At 41.2% G+C, this 17837-nt stretch overlaps 1 protein-coding gene across 4 annotated transcripts in view; it reads right to left on the minus strand.

Annotated features, from left to right (window-relative positions):
- Positions 1-7189: 7189 nt before the first annotated feature.
- Positions 7190-17837, minus strand: part of SCAF11 (SR-related CTD associated factor 11) — a 49820-nt gene continuing 39172 nt past the window's right edge. For all 4 annotated transcript variants that reach the window (XM_075494470.1, XM_075494484.1, XM_075494475.1 and 1 more), the window contains exons 11-15: positions 13947-16484; positions 11638-11981; positions 8876-9094; positions 8304-8423; positions 7190-7941 (exon numbers count right to left, since the gene is read on the minus strand). In XM_075494470.1, coding sequence (XP_075350585.1) covers positions 7813-7941; positions 8304-8423; positions 8876-9094; positions 11638-11981; positions 13947-16484 — 3350 coding nt within the window. In that variant the 3' untranslated portion in view covers positions 7190-7812. The remainder of the gene's footprint in view (positions 7942-8303; positions 8424-8875; positions 9095-11637; positions 11982-13946; positions 16485-17837) is intronic.

A 17837-nucleotide genomic window follows, 5' to 3' on the forward strand; every position in this document is an offset into this window, starting at 1 on the left:
CTCTCCAGCTTTGAAAGGGCGTAGCCCGGAGAGAGAAGCACTGGAGCACGTAGCGAGGTTTAAGTTCAATTCACATCCCTGCCAAAGATCTCCTTTGTGGCTTGCAGCAAGTCACGGCATGTGGAACTGTCTCATCTGCTCCAACACGGAGATCACAGTACTGCCCTGCCTCGTGGGAAGATAAATCAGCAGCGCATTGTGATACGATGACGTGCAGCAGCTAGGGATACCCCTAATCATCCCGTCGCGCTCTTTCTCCCTCCTCTGCCTTTTCTACCAGGCGGTTATTAGGCCGTCCGTCGTTCCTTGCACGGGTGGCTGTAGAGGGCTTCGTGGCTGATGTCCTTTCGCTTGCTGGGCAACGCGACGTGTGCGCGGGCTGCGGCGTCTGGCGCGGGCAGCGAGTGGAAGGTTGTGGAGCCACAGGGTCGCTCCGTGCCCCTCTGCGGGGCCGAGGGCGTGCCTGCGCGCTCAGGGCTGCAGCTCTGCCGGGGTGAACCGTGCGTAGCTGGATCCGCTGGGCGAGGGGGATTTCGCACGGAGTGGTTTGCGTTTGTGAACCGTTTTCAAGTGACGGAGAATTCAGGGCTGAGTGTTGTGAGTAAAGTTACCACCGGTTTGTTTCTGGCGAGATGGCAATATCATCTTCCTAAATTACTGCGACTTCAAAACTATCTTGGCTTGGTTTTAATAACCTGCTGTTTTTCACATAGTTGTATCACAGTTTGCTGTTTCTCACAACATCGTTGCCATTTGTGTCTTGGCTTCTCATCTCTGATAAGTTAACGAGAGAATAATCTGAGCCAATACCTTTAAAAAGGCAGGATAAGTTGATGGCTTTGTACCATAAGTGAAAAGAAATGCAATATTAGAATAGCAAAAATCTCACAAGGATGTATTCATGGTAAGGTCAATTGTCCGCTCTTACATTGGGTGGCTTTTGGACAGCTGTTTTAAGGTAGGCTTTGAATACTTTTTAGGTGGATTTGCTGGTTTTGTTGTTTGGGGTTTTTAAATCCGCTTGCCCACAGGTAACTTGCTGTCCTGGCTAAGTAAATTTTTCTGATACCCACCTATCTGCTTGTTCCTTATCTTTAGGCAGGGCTCTCTGCATTTATATTGTTTAGGATGGAGTTACACGGTGAATCATGAAGTATGAAACACCTTCCAGGATGGGAGACTGTACCCTCGTCCCAGTTCTGCTGCTGGCCTCGGTGGGCTCCTCGCTGGCTGACCCCGGGAAGGTTAGCTGAGCTCAGTCGCTTTGCCAGCCTCCGGTGAAGGGAGCGGTAAGGGAGGAAGAAGGGCCAGTACTTCTTGCTTTTTCCTTTAGAATAAGATCTTAGAAACAGGGAACCTGCACCATTACAAAATTTAATATGATTACATCATTCCATTAGATGTCATTGGGATAATAAAGAAATGGGGTGGGTGCTGTTCTGGCTGCATCTCCCTGTGCTACTCAGATGGGACGTAACGGTCACAACCCAAAGCTCTGTCGCTGCTCTGGGCCCTGCGGTGTGCCGGTGGGGCTGGCCTGCCTGTGTCACCTGGGGTCGGTAGGGCTTAGAAGGGTTGCAACTTCAAATCCCTCTTCTGTCATAAGCCTCTGTGAAGTCTTGGCCAAGTGACCTATGGCTAACCCTGTAGTAAAACCCACAGCGCATCAAAAATTTAATCTGCTTGCCACAACCCATGCAACACAAGGTGCCTACGCTGCGGGGTTGTGTCTGCTTTGTATTTCCTCCAATACCAAGTATCGCTGTATGTTTATTGGAACTCTTTCTTTAAATTTAAATAGTTGTTGAATTCCCCTCTAGGCACTGCCCTGGGACACCAGGCTGACGCAAGGGCTTGACGCAAGGCCGTGATGCAAGGCCATGGAAGTCCATCTCCTCGTGCCCTGTGTCAGCGAGAGGGAGGCGGGCGTTGAATCCCCCAGTGAGGAGGGTCTCCCACACCCCAGGTTGGTTATTTAATCCCTCGTGTTTCGGGGATGCTGAGCTTACGTAGCAAAGCCATGTGCTTTGCACAGGGAGCAGCAGCTCCGTATTGTATTGGTATTAGTCAAAGACAATCAAATCAGAGGCAGATCTTGTGCCTCCAAGATATGTCATCATATTTTCTGGGGAATATCTTAGAGTTTATCAGCTGATACAGCCATTTAACTACCAGGTACCATGCAGTGGTAGATGATGATGACTGAGCAACCTGGGTGCGTGACAGCCTTTTCTCCCAGATGCTAAGGACAGGTTTCCTTTTGGGTGCGTGTGTGTCCTGGGGCTTCACGCCTGCAGGCAACGCCGGGGTCCCTGGTCCTCCTGCTGCCCGTGGGAGAAGCTCTGCTCTCCTCTTGGCTTTGGGCAGAGCGAGCCAGGGGCTGTGCTTTGGCCATCAGCGCTCCTGATAAACGTCTGTGCTGCAAATACCTGCACATGGGATGTCCCTCCATCACTCGTGGAGAGAAAAAAAGGCAGCAATGTTCCTGTCTCATGTTAGAGGAGGACCAGGAGCTACCTTCCTGGTCCCCGAGAGACCTGAATTTCTGTAAAAGGCTCTGGAATTTATAGGTAAACTCTGACTTCCAAGAGTTGTTATTTTCTTTAATCCCACCTGCCATTGCACTGAAGCATCCAGGAATCCCTGGCTATTTTTGATTGATGCTAGTCATAAGAAATTCAGTGGTTGTAGGATTAATTTCTGCAACACTTTAGGACTAATTATATGACAACTTGCTGCCAAAATTCCTTGGGTTTGGCTCCTGCAGTAATTTTTCTCTGTGTTGGATTCCACTCTGGGTTTGATTGTTTACTGTGGATAATGAGCATCTACTGCTTGCTGTAATCTCCTGTATTTATTGCACAAACAGGCTATGAAAATGAAGAGCAGGTTGAAAAGTTACTGTTGGTGTGTGAGTCTCTGGGCGTTATGACTGAGTAATATTGGAAAAGTAAGAGTCAAGTTTAAGTCAAGTTCCATATCCCAGCCTGTGCCTTCTCACAGATTCATCTCCTTTTATGCAAGTAGTTAATTATGCCTTTTTTTTTTAATCTCTAGGTTAGTGATTTAAAAAAAAAAAATCTTCATAGATGTTTCATTACTTTGAAAGCTGCTGCATCTAGTAAGTACTCTTTAATAGCCAATTATTTCAGTAATCTACTTTATTGTCCTTACTTGTCTCTACCTTTTTATAAACTATTGATTAATGTGAATATTGCAATATGTATAATAATGAAAATCTTTGCCAGAGTAGTTTCATCGCTGTGATTCAAAAGGTGTAAGTTCACCTTTGGAATCAACATATTTGTTTTACACACTCATGTGTTACAATGCCTGAGATGTGGCTTCTGGGGAAAAAAACAAACCCTTTTGTTGGTGGTAGACTCCAGCAGAGCGATCTCTGTAGCAAAAATAAGTAAAGATTTCAAGGCACTACTTGCAGAGGCGGTATCCAGAAAAGCTTTACCTCTTCCCATGCTCAGAGCATGAGCCGGCATGGTTCTGTCCTAGTGGTACCAACACTGCTCAGAGCCAAAAGGAGCTATCCTTCCTCCTACCCATTTGCTTGATGCAGTAATTGCCCTTTGAGGAGACCAGGCAGATGGTTCTCCTGACACACAAGTAATTTGATTTTTAAATGATTTTTCAAAATTTTAAACTCCTCACCTGCTTAAGCTTGAGTGCATGTATTTGCAGGACACAGATCAAGACCTTTTGCATGTGCAAAAATCAACTTCTGTGATGCCTGTGTGCAGCTTGCAGCAAACTGCAGGTGGAGGCCGAGGGGGGCACGGTGGACACAGCTTAAGTCACCCCGATGTACTGAAAAGCCCTTTGCAACAATAGATGAAGTGGTGATTTTTGCTGTTAGGATGCTTGCAAAGGTCCATGGCCCTAAGCAGCCATGTAGAAGTAAGACTGGCTTACAACTTAGGCAATACATTTTTAATTAATTAACTGCAGTCAGTTGGCTTAAATTACTTTCCTTTTCAAGACTATCTTTTCTTGGAAATAATGTCCTTCAGCATGTCTTCCCTCAGCCTCTGATGTAAGCGTAGCTCCGTTTGCTTAAGTTAACTTCATCCTCATGAGTGACAAAACCCTTCCTGGAGTAACAACCCAGGAGCTGGCCTCACTAGCCCAGCTTCACTAGACGATTACAGCTGCGGGACGTGCCTGGGAGTGCTCTTCTTCCTTCTGAAGACTTGGCCTCAAGGAACCGGCACCTCTAAGCCTCCCTCTCCCCAGGGAACACCCTCACCAAGCCACTTGGGTCTTGACCTGAATTTCCACCCTTGCTCCTCAAAGTGGTGTGCTCTTTCCTAAGACCACCTGTCCACCTATTAGGGCACCTTTAGTAAACACAGAACCAAGACACCGCGTGAGCAGTATCAAGGTAAGCCTATCCTTTCCCAGCCTGGATGTTATCACCCCGCCAAACCAACCCAAATCTAACAAAGCGTCTTTGAATTTCAGAGAGCAGGCAGCCAGCCACCTTGAAGGACAGCTTGTGTCCGCATTACCTGTGGAGGTACCTCATAACGTACAGTGGGCTTAATCCTAGAAAGTAAAGTGATGCCTGGCATATAGCTCCCAAGGAAGGTAGGCTACCATGTGCTGAACTCCCAATGAGCTATTTCAGTGAAGCCCGCTGTACCTCTAGTGTGTGGGACACGGCCTAGTTGCTTTGAGTCCTGCCCTTCTTTGGTCCATGCAGCAGACTGTAACACACACCCGGCCTCCCAACATTTTGCAAGACCCAGTACCTAGAGGCCCTGCTGCAGCGCTCGCAGTAAAGGGACACTTTGCCACATTTGTTTTTCTTCAGCTTGCAGCATCTGCAGACAGGCAAGGCAGGGTGAGGACAAACTATCTGAAAACAAATGAGATGTAAAGGAGGGGGAGCCTCGACAACGTAGAACAAGGTTAAATATGCATACGTACAGAAGTAATAGTACTTACACTGCATTCTGAATTAAACCACTTGAGCCAGAATCATTTAAGACCAAACACGGACTACTTGCAGCTTAGTGAAAAGAATTTATTAGAAACTGTTAAGCACTACACAAAACTAGTTTTTAGAGTATTTTTTCAGTAGACAGCACTCCAGCCTTATGCTACAAACATCATATTGTGGACTTTGGACAGCCACTGTGCTCCTAAGATACATCTTTAGGATGAGACATTCAAGCAGCATGCACAGTGAGACAGTGGAAAGAGTGCAAGGAAAACCCTTGTGATTTGCATAAGTTCACAGAAGGTATACAGCTTAGCAATTGTTTTCCTCAAGGCAATTTGGATCGAATGAATTACCGATACCCTAGAGGCATCAATGGGGTGCAGCGTCCCCATCACTTTGCCTTCAGTGCTACTGCATGTTGGGACTTCCAGTACAAGGAATTTCAATAAATAGAAATACAGCTTTCATACTATTTTAACAAAAACATGACTACAAGGTTGAAGTACATGCCTTCGTGGGCAGTCGCACCTTACTGCTTTTTGGGAAAAATAGGAGGAGAGTCTACGTATTAAGGCAATGCATTTTTTTTTTTTTAATTCAACATAGAAATTGTAACGAGCTGCATATTTCTGATAAGTTCTGAAGTATTTAATTGTAAAAAATAAAGTTATGATCACATGCTACTCTATCTGATATTCTTCATTACGTTTTGAAATACAGTGGAGCATCGCTATAGTCACTGCCCAAACAACGTGGCAGCAAGTGACAGCTTATCTTCCAGTCAGGAGCTGCAAAACAAGAAATTAATGAACCCTCCCCTCTCCCAGTTTAAATCCCCCATTGTTCCTTCCCACCCAATTTCCACCTCTCCTCTAAAAGGGAAAAAAACCCACAAAGCATTTATCTGGCTCCTGAAAGGAGCTCTATAGCAAGGCTCAACTGTATAGAGTAAAAAGATATAAAAAGTCATTAAAATCCAAAAATTCAGAGAAGGAAAATGTAAGAAAAATAAGTACGCATGGCGTGATAAACCAGGATAGACATAGCAATTTGCTACAACATTTTTCAAAAAGTGCTAACCAATTTTAGCTTAAAATAGTCCAAGAGATCATACAAATTGCTACCACAGTGTAAAACTGAGTATTTTGAAAAATCTAAAACCTGGCTTGACTGTAGAAAATGTATTATATCTGTTTCTAATTTACATGGTATTTTTATTTAGGCACACAAAAATAAATATAGACAGTCAAATGCTTCATTAAGTCTGCAGAAAGTTATAGTTAAAACCAAGTGATCAACTGTTGTGACATCACATTTTTTACATATATATCTCTCTCTATATAATCATGTGTGTGTACAGGCGTGTATATCCCTTATTTCATCCTCAGGCTTCTGCAAAAGTTACTTACAGGGTAGGACTCTGTTTTCTGTCAAGAAAAGTTAATTCGGGAACTATTGGCTACAAAGAGATAATTTCTCAGAAAACTCAACTGATACTTTCTGTCAAAATGTTGTATTTGTGCTTGAGCTGGAGCAGAAGCCAGGCTGAGCCAGCACCAAAGGTTGTTACCGCATGGCAGGGCTGGAGGAGGAGTGCTGAAATTGTAACAGCACTGTGAGAGTAAGGGAACAAATATTTCTATCTCGGAGTAAGGCTCCTTCTCCACTCAAATCCAGAAGGATCCCAAGCTGTTCTTTCCATAAGGAGCCTGCAGTGATGATAGTGTTTCAGCAACTCTCCCTGCTGCCACCTCAGTAAAACCAGTTTTAGCTTAGGTGTGAGCATTCCCCTAGCACATTCAGTGACCCCACATCTGCTTTTAAAATGCTTGTGGTACCTCTACTAACCTCTCTACACAAAAGTGCTCGGGGAAGGAGAAAAGCTGTTGCACGTGACTTCAGATTGCGCAGGTTCAATACCAGTCTGGTGATCCATGCTACAGTCCCTAGTTAACAAAGAAAAGTATTACACAGCTAAGATTGGCACAACTGGCAGTCTCTGATCAACCGGGAGCCTACTAACAAATTCCAGCTTTCTTGATTTCACTTGAAGAAACTGGCTTACGTTTCTGAACATCCAGCTCTAGCATACTAATTCCCTACTAGCTAAGGGCAGGGTTAGACATGAACTGAGGTTGTCAGTGTGTGGTGATTGAGGGCTTCAGCACAGAAAAATTATTCAAGTTCATCCCACTATCTTGAAACAAATTGAAAAACATCACAAACAAAACCAAGCAGCATAATTTTTATTTGGTGTTACAACAGATGTGCAGCGCCTGTGGTTTTCGGCACTGCATTTTACTGTTTATGATTTTGCTTTTTAAAATCTAAACAGTTCTTCTGTTCAGACAACTCCATGTGCTTTTTTTATATACACATTGTGACCCCTGCATTCAGCCTCTCCAGTTAACACTAGAAATATTTGTCAAGGCAATACATTATTTTATCTTTGCTATAATTAGGGAGAAATCAAAAGAAAATTTTACTTTAATCTGACCGATTACATGTACTGTACATACCTGTTCCAAACCCAATGTACTCAGACAAAGTTTCTAATTTAATGCACTCTGTTATTCAAGTCAAAATGCTGTACATCTAAGTATCCACACAATCGTACATTCCTAATGATTCTTCTTTACACCTTTATTTTTTTTAGACATCTGTTTTTAAAAAGGAATAAAGAAGTTGCCCTGTAGATCTATATTTCTTTAGAACAAAACATTATATACTACATTGAAAAATAATTTTATCAAAACCAGATTCAAATCACTGTCATGTACAATTTTCAGTTAACGGTTCATGTTGAAATTGCACTTTGCAGATAGAATAAAATCAAAAACTGAAAACACGTTCTATTTCCTTTCACAGGAGACTGCCTCTTCGGGATTTTTCTTCCGTGAATGTTTGTATTTGTCTACATACGCTTTCACTAGATTTGCCACTTTTGCAGAATTCACTTCTCCGCTCTTGCTATGACAAACCTACAACAGTTTTAAAGAAAAAAATGTTTGAAACATTTCTGTTGATTTGCCACTGTTCTACACTATTTATTTATTTTCCCAGCACCCCAGGTTTCTCCATCTCAGGCAGAACAACTTTGGAAACTCCTAACACTTCCCAATTGCTTCCCAAATAAGTTGAATGGAAATTCAGAAGCTTTCACACAATGAGTTATGTTCTGAGGAGCTAAGAAAGCTCTCATGGATGGAGAAAGATGAAGGTATTTTTGCTTTTCCTATTCCCTCTCCCAGCAACTACCAGTTGTTCCCACAAGATGAAGAAATCCACCCCAAACCCTACCTCAACTGAAATGTATGCATTTCAGATTACTAGATCAACTTACTTTATCTACAGCTTTCCGCACAATTTCTTTATATTCTTCCTTAGTGATGTCTTTATTTTGGTAGAAAGGTTTAATAGCCAGTTTGACCTCTTGTGCCGCTTTTTCTTGAATTAACAATTTCTGATGAAAAAACAAACTTGAGTGTTATTTTTCACTGCCTGCATACGTATCTTTTTATCAATCACAAACTAGAACTTTACAGGAAAAAAGTTATACAGAAGACTAGAAAACCATGCTCCCCTCACTCATATTTCAGCTCTCATGAGAGCTGCTTGTGTTTTACTGAGAACAGAATGCTGTCGCACAGCAATTAAAGTAATAGTCATGCTAGTGCTGCTTTAAAGAAGACTACATTGAAAAGAGTCAGCTTGCTAATTTATGTCCTACAGCCACCACAAAAGTATCACATACATGATGGTATCAAGTATATTACCCAGAAGGGGTACTGTCATAGTTTGCTATGTTTTAGTATATAAAAATTTATATATATAATATAAAAAAATTTATATATGTGTTTTATATATAAGTGTATAAAAGGGTATATATAAATATACTCTGGACTTTGAACTTGCCTGGTCCTTCTTCGAGCTATCTGCACTGGCTTCCACTGTTACACTTGCTTTGTTTTCTCCCAATTTTACAGCTGCATTAGAGCTCTTGATGTGACTTGACGACGTTGCATTACCCGAACTTGGTCCCTGAACTGTTCCCACATTTCCCAGGACTGCTGTTGGAGCAGGCAAGGCTGGAGCACTCATGTTATTACTTACATGAGCAGCATTTGGAATACCCTGTTTTAAAAAGTTATTAGTAGTTAATACATTATAGTTCAGTATGACAACGTGCCTTTGTAAAGTCTCAGCAGCTATAGAAAGAGCATCAATACTACATGCTTTGGTTCATTAGCTAATTCCCACACTATCCATTATTATGGAAGGTATGCACATTATATCAGATCTTCTCAAAGGAGAAAAAAAAAAAAGCTTGAAAAGTAAGGCATCCTCCATGTCACCACTGTGGTTGCTAGATTCTGGCTCTGATCCCAGCGATAAAGCAAACAAAGTACCCTGCAAACAGGCACGGAGGGTGTGTTAGCACAGGGGGAAGGAAGCTTATGGCTGCAGAAGCTCTCTATTTGTCACAGGAGTGTACAGGTAGCCCTGCTTTGTAAATCAGATTAACATTTTTTTAAAAAATCAGCACCTAAACATACATACAAAAAGTTAATTTAAACCACACTTGCATTCCTGCATCATAATGATGCTGTTTTGAAAACATTTATTTTTGTATTTGTTATCAGCTTGAACTTGCGAATGAATTTCAGATGTAAACACACCTATGAGTCTACTGGAGGGTAGAGGTGAAATGCTGGTTGAAGCACCAGGATCTGTTCTTCAGGAAAAGCCATCTTCTGTACATTTCCAAACATCACCAAAAGACCACGGGCACTGTTGACACTTTGGAACTGAGCAATTAAGGAGCTCTCAGACCTCAGATAGAGGTCATTTTTAGCAAAAGCTAAGAATACATCCTCCCAGCATGTTTCTGGCAGGCTACCCTAAATGCTACTTTTTTTTGCAGGTAATCACCATTACTTTTTTCACATCTGCATTCGTCCAGATGGAAAATAATGAAACAGGAATTTGAGCTCCTTGGAAAGGACACAGATATTGAGCTGTTATAATCAGCATGCTAACACTTGCCAGCACACTCCCTTCATCTTCCTTTCAACAGGAGGGACAGGTGGAGTCCTGCAGTATTCAGTAATCTGTATTGTGCTACCACCAAGGACTTGTTCAATGAAAGCTCAAAGAAAAAGCAGCAGCAGCTCCCAAGAGCATTCAGGTTCATGGACACCATTCCACAAAAGCAGCTAAGAGCAACAAATATCACAGGGGCTTTACTAACAAGTAACTGTATTTTGGAGCAATACAAAATCGTTATAGAAACATATTTATTGCTGCACTAGATATTGTATTGCACAGAGGTTTGTAGCCTACGTTCTTACTACTTCTATTTTTAGAGGTTAAACCTACTGAATTTCCAATTGTGAAAATTACAGATAGCAGGCATTAATCAAATCAACAAGCAAGCTACCAGCATTTCAGTTCCAATAGTACCTTAATGTTTTACCTTGCAGAATATTAAAATATTTCATATGGCCTGTAACTCCACTCAGTATTTCCCACAGTACTTAACTCCTTTTGTTCTAAGTTAATGAATATGAATGGGTAACAGCAGTTGAAAGTGAAAAGAATGTAGGCCATTTATCAGTGGCTTCAAATCTTTAGAGATGATGCATGAAAACAGAGGGTTAGAAATCATTGTTCTAGAACATCACTTTTTCAACCTGGAATGCAGGGGAAAGTATTTTGGGTTAGAGCAGGCAGCCTGCAACAGAAGAAACGCACAAACCTCAGTCAAACCCTGAAGAGCCCTTTTTACATCACAGATGCAACACTACATCTCCTTGCAGGGCCATGCATTCTCCTGGGAGTTGTTCATATTCCTTTCCCTGATATAAAAGCTCTTAATATAAACAGCTGGCTACAGGAAGAGCTCACACACACAAAGGTTGTTTTAAGATATCTTGAAAGGCACAAAAAGATGGTCTGACCCGCCCCAAGCACGACAGAGTCTTTTTGAAACTGGAGAAATGCAGTGGGAGTTAGGTCTCAAACAGGGCATGCAAAAACAGGAGAATCGGGCAAGAAGGGGGAAGTAAAACATACCAAAGAAAGCCTGGAAATTATTAACAAAAAGGCTCAAAAGATTAAACAGGATAGAAAATGCGTGTGTGTGGGGAAGCTGCTGAGATAGTGACAGCTGGAGAATGAGAGTGTGGAACAAACAGGTGCCATGCAGTACTTGATAATTTTCCTCTGCTGATACACCCCATGGGATGAGAACTGCAACAAAGAGGCTTAGGTCACTTCCTACACGCTGCTGAAAGGGGATTCAAGCATTTCCTAAAGCCTAAAAATTAGGTTTCGAAGGGGAAAACTTAGTTTTGGAAACAGGGCACTTCTAAGAAGAAAAAGGTAATGGACAACATTGATGAAATTTTTCAGTGTTCCATTACCCACTGGAACATATCATTACCACAAAAATCCAGTTATGGTGTTGTGTATTATTATTTAAAAGCTATAGCCCCAAAACAACCCATATCCTCATGGATACTTCCACTTTAAATTTGGTGTGAGGTGGAAAAAGACAGGCAAGAGAGAAAGAAACTGCAAGTATAAATTTATCAAGACTATGGTATTCAATAGAAGAAATCCTTAACTGATACTACTTCAATACTACTCTTGCCATAGCTTCTGATAAAGCATACCTGCAATTGTTTTCCATCTTGCTGTGAAGCAATGTAGCTGACTTGTTGAGATGGTGGGGGTGGAGGTGGAGGCGGAGGTAATCCCTGAGACAAATTTGTGGGAGCAGCTACCTGTATGAGAGGCACGCCGGTAGGGAGATGCATGGGCATCGGAGGGTGGATGTTGAAAGGATTTCGTTGCATATTCATCATGGGAGGATGGACACCCACTGGATATGGAAAGATATTCATAGGTTGGTGCTGTGCATTCACTTGTGGCATTACATTCATTTGTTGCTGCATCATATTTATTGGTAACTGAGAACCATCGCTTTGCTGGTTGCCTTGGTCTTTGAGGTTTGGATCTATCAAAAGAAAAAACAGACAGTATATGAAGTAGAAAATCCATACTTTATAAAGCAAAAGTGGAGCCAGGTGTCTAAACTCTTTGTGCAGTATGGAGTATCAAAAAGCTTTCTATAATCCGAATATTTTAAAGATATTGCATTACATTATTACATAGTGCTCATCACCAGACACATCACAGAGCCAAATAATAGTTTCTGAGTATAAAAAGTTCAGATTACCATAGAAGCCTGCATTTTGAACTTCTATTTTCTCTACTTGCTCCCGTCACACAGCTAATAAATTATTTCATCACAATGAAACAGTAGTTCTCCCCCAAAGAGCAGGAAGACAACATAGCTTATCCAGCTTCTGCAGTTGCAGGAGGTTAGTCATACGTTATCACGTATGCAATGCTCTGCTCCCCTTTGCCTGATTCACACACGTTCACTTTAGCCATTTCTGGTAACTATAGAAATACTCTGCTGGTTTTTTCTCATTGAATAATAAATCAACCTCAACCAATTCCAAAGACGTTCATATTCGGAAAGAGTTATTAAAACCCCCTGTAATGGTACAACAGGTAATGCCTAGAAGTAAAAGTAACCTCTTGGGGTGGCACTTCTAGAGTGGCAAGTCTAGATACGAGCCACAAACCTTCCAAAAGTCAAGAAATTAGTTCTGAGAAATGGTTGATGGGTTATACAATTCAGATGTCCTTCCCTTAGAATCCCTTCCTTGAGGAACCCTGTCACCTAATTCACAGGGACTGGGATTTAAACCCTTACACTTCACCCCAAATCACCTTTGTTAAAGATCACGGGATAACAGAATCACTGAGGTTGGAAGGGACCTATTGAGACCATCTAGTCCAACCCCCCCTGCTCAAGCAGGGTCAGCAAAAGCAGGCTGTCCAGGACCATTTCGCCCAGGACCACGTCATGATGCCAACCTAGCCTGTTTTAACCAGTTTTGAGAGATCACTGTACTATTCTCAGCTGAATTCACGTTCCAAAAGTGATTGTTCCTGAACTATGTAAAGTCTGCAAATCATACAATACTTTCAGTTAAAGGTTTGATAAATTTTGCCTGCAGCAGACTGAAGGTTGACAAAAGTTGCCTCCACACTAAGAAGCCACTGATGCAGTTGTCTCTGAAAAGAGGGAGAAAACTGCTGGCATAGAGGATGAAAATGTATAAAAATGAAAGACAAAACAAGGAGAGAATAGGAAAGTGCAAGTGGTGTTGTCTTCAGAACTGGATTTTACAGTTTTTAAATACAATTCACATCTATCTTTTACTTCAGAGCATTAATAACCTGTGGATGACTTCTTAGCTATTCAGAATCAATCTCATCCACAGTTAACTCGCTTTCTACCAAAAAGTTTATTTCTGTCAGGGCAGTCACCTTTTAGATATAAAATACTCAAAAATATTACTTCTATTGAGGGCTTTAGAGGAATTTTAATGCTGAAGTACAGTAAAAGTACCATTTTTGCATCCATAAATCTCCCTAGATTTTTTTAAGCATATAAAGAGGAAAATGCTTATTTAGAAGAAAGATAAACATCAACATAATGATTTGTCATCTCTAGAATCTAGTGTGTGGGTCTACACAGGGAAATGCAAATCTCCTTGAAAAAACTACCCTTTTTAAAAGGTGTGCAGATGCTAAAAGTAACCATGAAGAGGATATGCTTTCTCTTCAACCAAATCAATTTACTTAAGTAGCACTCTTAGGATGCATAGTCCTTAAGTTACGTCTAACTTTAACTTTAAGCAAAACCAAAAAGCCATCAAAGTGCCATCAAAACACAAGAAATCCCCAAACTCCACACCTGCAAACCCCCATACTGCAAAAAGACTATAGAGTCACCCTGAATTATTTCGAAGAACTAATCAACTTGAGATAGGTCAATATGACTAGGATTTTACTCGGCTACTACAGCTGTGACTAAGCTTTTATGTTTCAAAACTATGAATACCTTGTTCAGGTGTCTCCTCTTCTTGTCTCATTCCCCACCCAGACTGTGGGCTTGATGAATTGCGTCCTCTTCTTGAGTAATAATTCTGCACATCAGCAGGTAAAGTCTTTCTTACAGCCCAGCTGGACGCAGATGTCCACCCAGATCTGTCAGCAGGCGTATCGAAAGAATAATCTTGTTCATTCTTACGCTTGTATGGCTGATGTTCTGGGAACCTTGAATTTTCATTCCCAGAACCATTTGAGTTCCCTGAGAGAGGTTTTCTATTTTGCCAGTGATTTTCACTCTGGTCTCCATACATGAAACCACCTCTTCCACGCCCACCTCGGCCACGCTGACCTCTCCCTCGATTTGGAATCCAACCTGAACCAAAGTTTTTATTCCAAGAGTGTCCTGAATTATCATGCCTGCCATCTTCCCAATGTGGTTTCTCTCTCTCTCTGTTCCTGACTTCAGGAACGGAGTTTATCCTTTCCATTACCCAGTCTGGACAATCATTCCTCCGCTTGTCTGAAGAACATTGATCATCATTGTTTTTTTCTGTATTGTCCTTCTCTTTTTTAAGACTTTCATTCTGTTTCTCTTGATCACTTCTTCTGTAGCGATCATTTCCTCTCGGACTCCTCCAGCTGTCATTTGCCCATCTCTCTTTCCATCGAGGTGAATGACTGTCCCTCTCATTTCTAGAGAATGAAGAACCTTTATTTCTTGTCCTAGATCGTGATCTTGACCTAGATCGTGACCGTGACCTAGACCATCTCCTATTTCTTCTTTCTCTGTCACGATCTCTTCTTTGACTATCTCTGTCACTGCTTCGAGATCTAGACTTTTGCCTCGGAGATGAATCCTTAGTTCTTGACCGAGAAGATGATCTCCTGCTGTCACCTTGAACACTGCTTTCCCTGACAGTTTCCCTTTTGGGAGATCGAGACGGTGGTTTTTTCTCATCTTTGAGTGTCTCTCTCTTTGGAGAACGAGATAAAGATCTCCTTCCCTCTCTCACAGTTTCCTTCTTGGGTGATCGTGAACTCCTGTCTCTGGTCATCTCCCTTTTAGGGGATGGTGACTGAGATTTCCTGCCCTCTCTCCTAGAAGGAGACCAAGTTGTTGATGGAGAGTGGAACCTAGACCTTCTAGTTCGAGTCTTTTTCTCTTTTTTGAGTTCTGACTGGCACTCTCTTTCTTGAGGAGTAGTTTCATCTTTTACATCAGAAAGTCCTGAAACTGATGTACAATTTCCTGCATCACATTGTAAGGAGTTCACTTCTCCTTGCTCTGTACTTTCAACTGGTGGTAACTGCTCAATCTGAGGTTCATTCTGGTCACTGCAAAATGAGTCACAATCCATTGGTATCATTTCATTGTTATCTTCACCAAAATGTTTATGTTCAGCTTTTACCTGGGGTGACTCTGAAGTTCTACTCTCTTCACTTTCTGGCATGGCATTCTCTTTTAAGGATTGTTCTGACATACTGTCCATAGAAATACTGTGTATTAATGTCTCTGGTTCTTCGTCTTGAAGAGTTTTTAAGTTTTGAATATTTGTACTTGCAGAGTCTACTACTGTTTTTTCTTCAGCCTCACAATTATCTATTTCTATGGCTTCTGGATGCTCAGGCAGTTCACTTCTGGGTCTCTCTAATGGCTGTTCTTTTCCCAAAGGTTCTGGATATTCCAACAATTCATTTTCTGGACTAGCTATGGGTTGATCCATTGTTGTCAAAGTTTCTATGTTCTCCATCAATTCATTTTGAGGACTACACAATGTCTCATCTACTTTTTCAAAAGTTTCATGGTCACATACTTCACCTCTGGGACTAGCTACTGTTTCCATTTGTTCAAGAGTATTCTCACAGATGTCCTGATTCTCAAGATCTAGATTTTTTTCAGTAACACCTTTTACTTCAAGTTCCTGACTTTCACCTCCTAAAGTCAGTACTGGAGGTTCTTGGACAGAAAAACAAACATCCGCATTGCCTGAAGTATCTTCATCTTTGTCACATTCTCCTGTAGTTCCCTCAACTTCTGCATGTTCACTACTGCTTTCCAATCCATTAGCAGATTCTGTTTCTGCATTATTTTTCTGTGGAAGGCTTGTGTTATTGCTTTCATTATCTGACTGCTGGTCTTTATCTAATGTTAGAACTGCTTCAGACTCAGCAATGTCATCATCTTCCACTGAATCACTGGGCAATTTTTCAGAACGTGCAGAACGTCTCAGTTTCTTTTTAACCACAGGTGTTTGTTGTTTAACTATTCTTTTAGACTTTCGTTTTGGAGGAGCCTTCTCTGATTCTGAAGGAGATTTATTCAGAGATGGGTTATTGCCATCAGGGGCACCGCACGCAGAACTGCTTGACCGAGGTGAGCTCCGAGATTGACCCAAAGTCTCATTTTTGCTGTTTCGTGCAGACCTTCTTCTAGGAGTAGTACTAACTGATTTCCTTCTAGTTCCTCTAGTGCCAGATGAACCCGAAGCTTGCTTTTTCTCTTCTCCTTCCTGGGTACACGCAACAGCATATCCTTTGCCTAAAGATTCTAATAAAAGCAGAATACATTAAAGTTTGATAATAACTATTTATCCAAACACAGTTAAGAACATAAAATTACCTTCTCCGGTTTAACAGATATCCTCAAATAATACAATGTAAGATTGACTATGAAATGCTGCCACAGCTTAAGTAGATAAATTCATTTTTTTTTTTTTTTCAGTGCAGACATTTTCTTTAAAGAATAGAATCAAGCTAACAAAGTAACTTTTAAACACACATTTTAGAAGCAGTGCCAGCATAGCTACATGGACAGTAATGGCATTCACAATGAAACTGCTATTGATATTACCGTTCAAAGACAGTCAGCATTTAAGCTGTTAGAGAAGTAACGAATTAACCACACAACATTGTTAGCATATAGTAGTTCCTGTCATTCTAAAATGCAGGACTGTTGGCAGGGAAGCCTCAATACTACAGAAGTGAAGCTCAATACTACAGAAAGTGACATTTTTAAATGGCTGCCAGTGGGTGATCACATGGAAGCAGCTGATCAGAAGCAGCAATGACAGCATACCTCTCTGCAAAACTGAATTTCAGACAGTGCAAACTCATTCACCAGTTAGAAGACTGACCCTGCATGCAGCATGGCAGACTGGACAAACTCTGCTGCAAGGCCCCCGGGATGCCTGCAGCACCTAACAAACTGCATACGGAGTACAAGTTCTGGGGCAGCCCAGGGTGCATAAAAAACCTAAAGCTCCAAGAAGAATGACCATAAGTCACACACAGCAGCACAGAAGCTCTTGTTTTGATACTGTATTAATATATTTAATGCAATCCACAATTTGACAAAAGTCTTTGTAGGGAAGCCAAGGGTTATATTCACTGCAAAGGGAACAGAATGTACTCTTGATACCTATGAAAGCTTATGAGGGACAGCTCAGGCATTAAAGATTAATGATAATTAAGTAAATATACTTGAATGTAATACTCGCTTCAGAACTAAATTAATTTCTTGAGATGTCCATTAATTTGTTTCGTACTTTGCGTAGACTTCAGAAAGCATAAAGAATTTGGTGTTTAAATGAGTTCTTTTTACAGCTCCATTTTCATACACAAATAATAGAAACCTGCTAAGATTAATTTCTATGGATTTTGCAATGTATTTATACATCACACGAAATCTTGATGCTAACTCTGTATAATGTTATTTCCCATGCTTTTACTGCACTAAAATATTTGTTTAAAGTATTCTTAAATTATATAAAAATAACATAGGAATAAGACAAGTATGTAACAGCACAAGATCCTCTATCGCTTAACTACTTTGTTAGCAGAATCAAAAAACGTATCACTGTCTATTAAATGTAAACTTATCATCTGTTAACCTTAGAGCAGT

The sequence above is a fragment of the Mycteria americana genome, chromosome 1 (genome assembly GCF_035582795.1).
Source record: "Mycteria americana isolate JAX WOST 10 ecotype Jacksonville Zoo and Gardens chromosome 1, USCA_MyAme_1.0, whole genome shotgun sequence".
Classification (NCBI taxonomy): Eukaryota; Metazoa; Chordata; class Aves; order Ciconiiformes; family Ciconiidae; genus Mycteria; species Mycteria americana.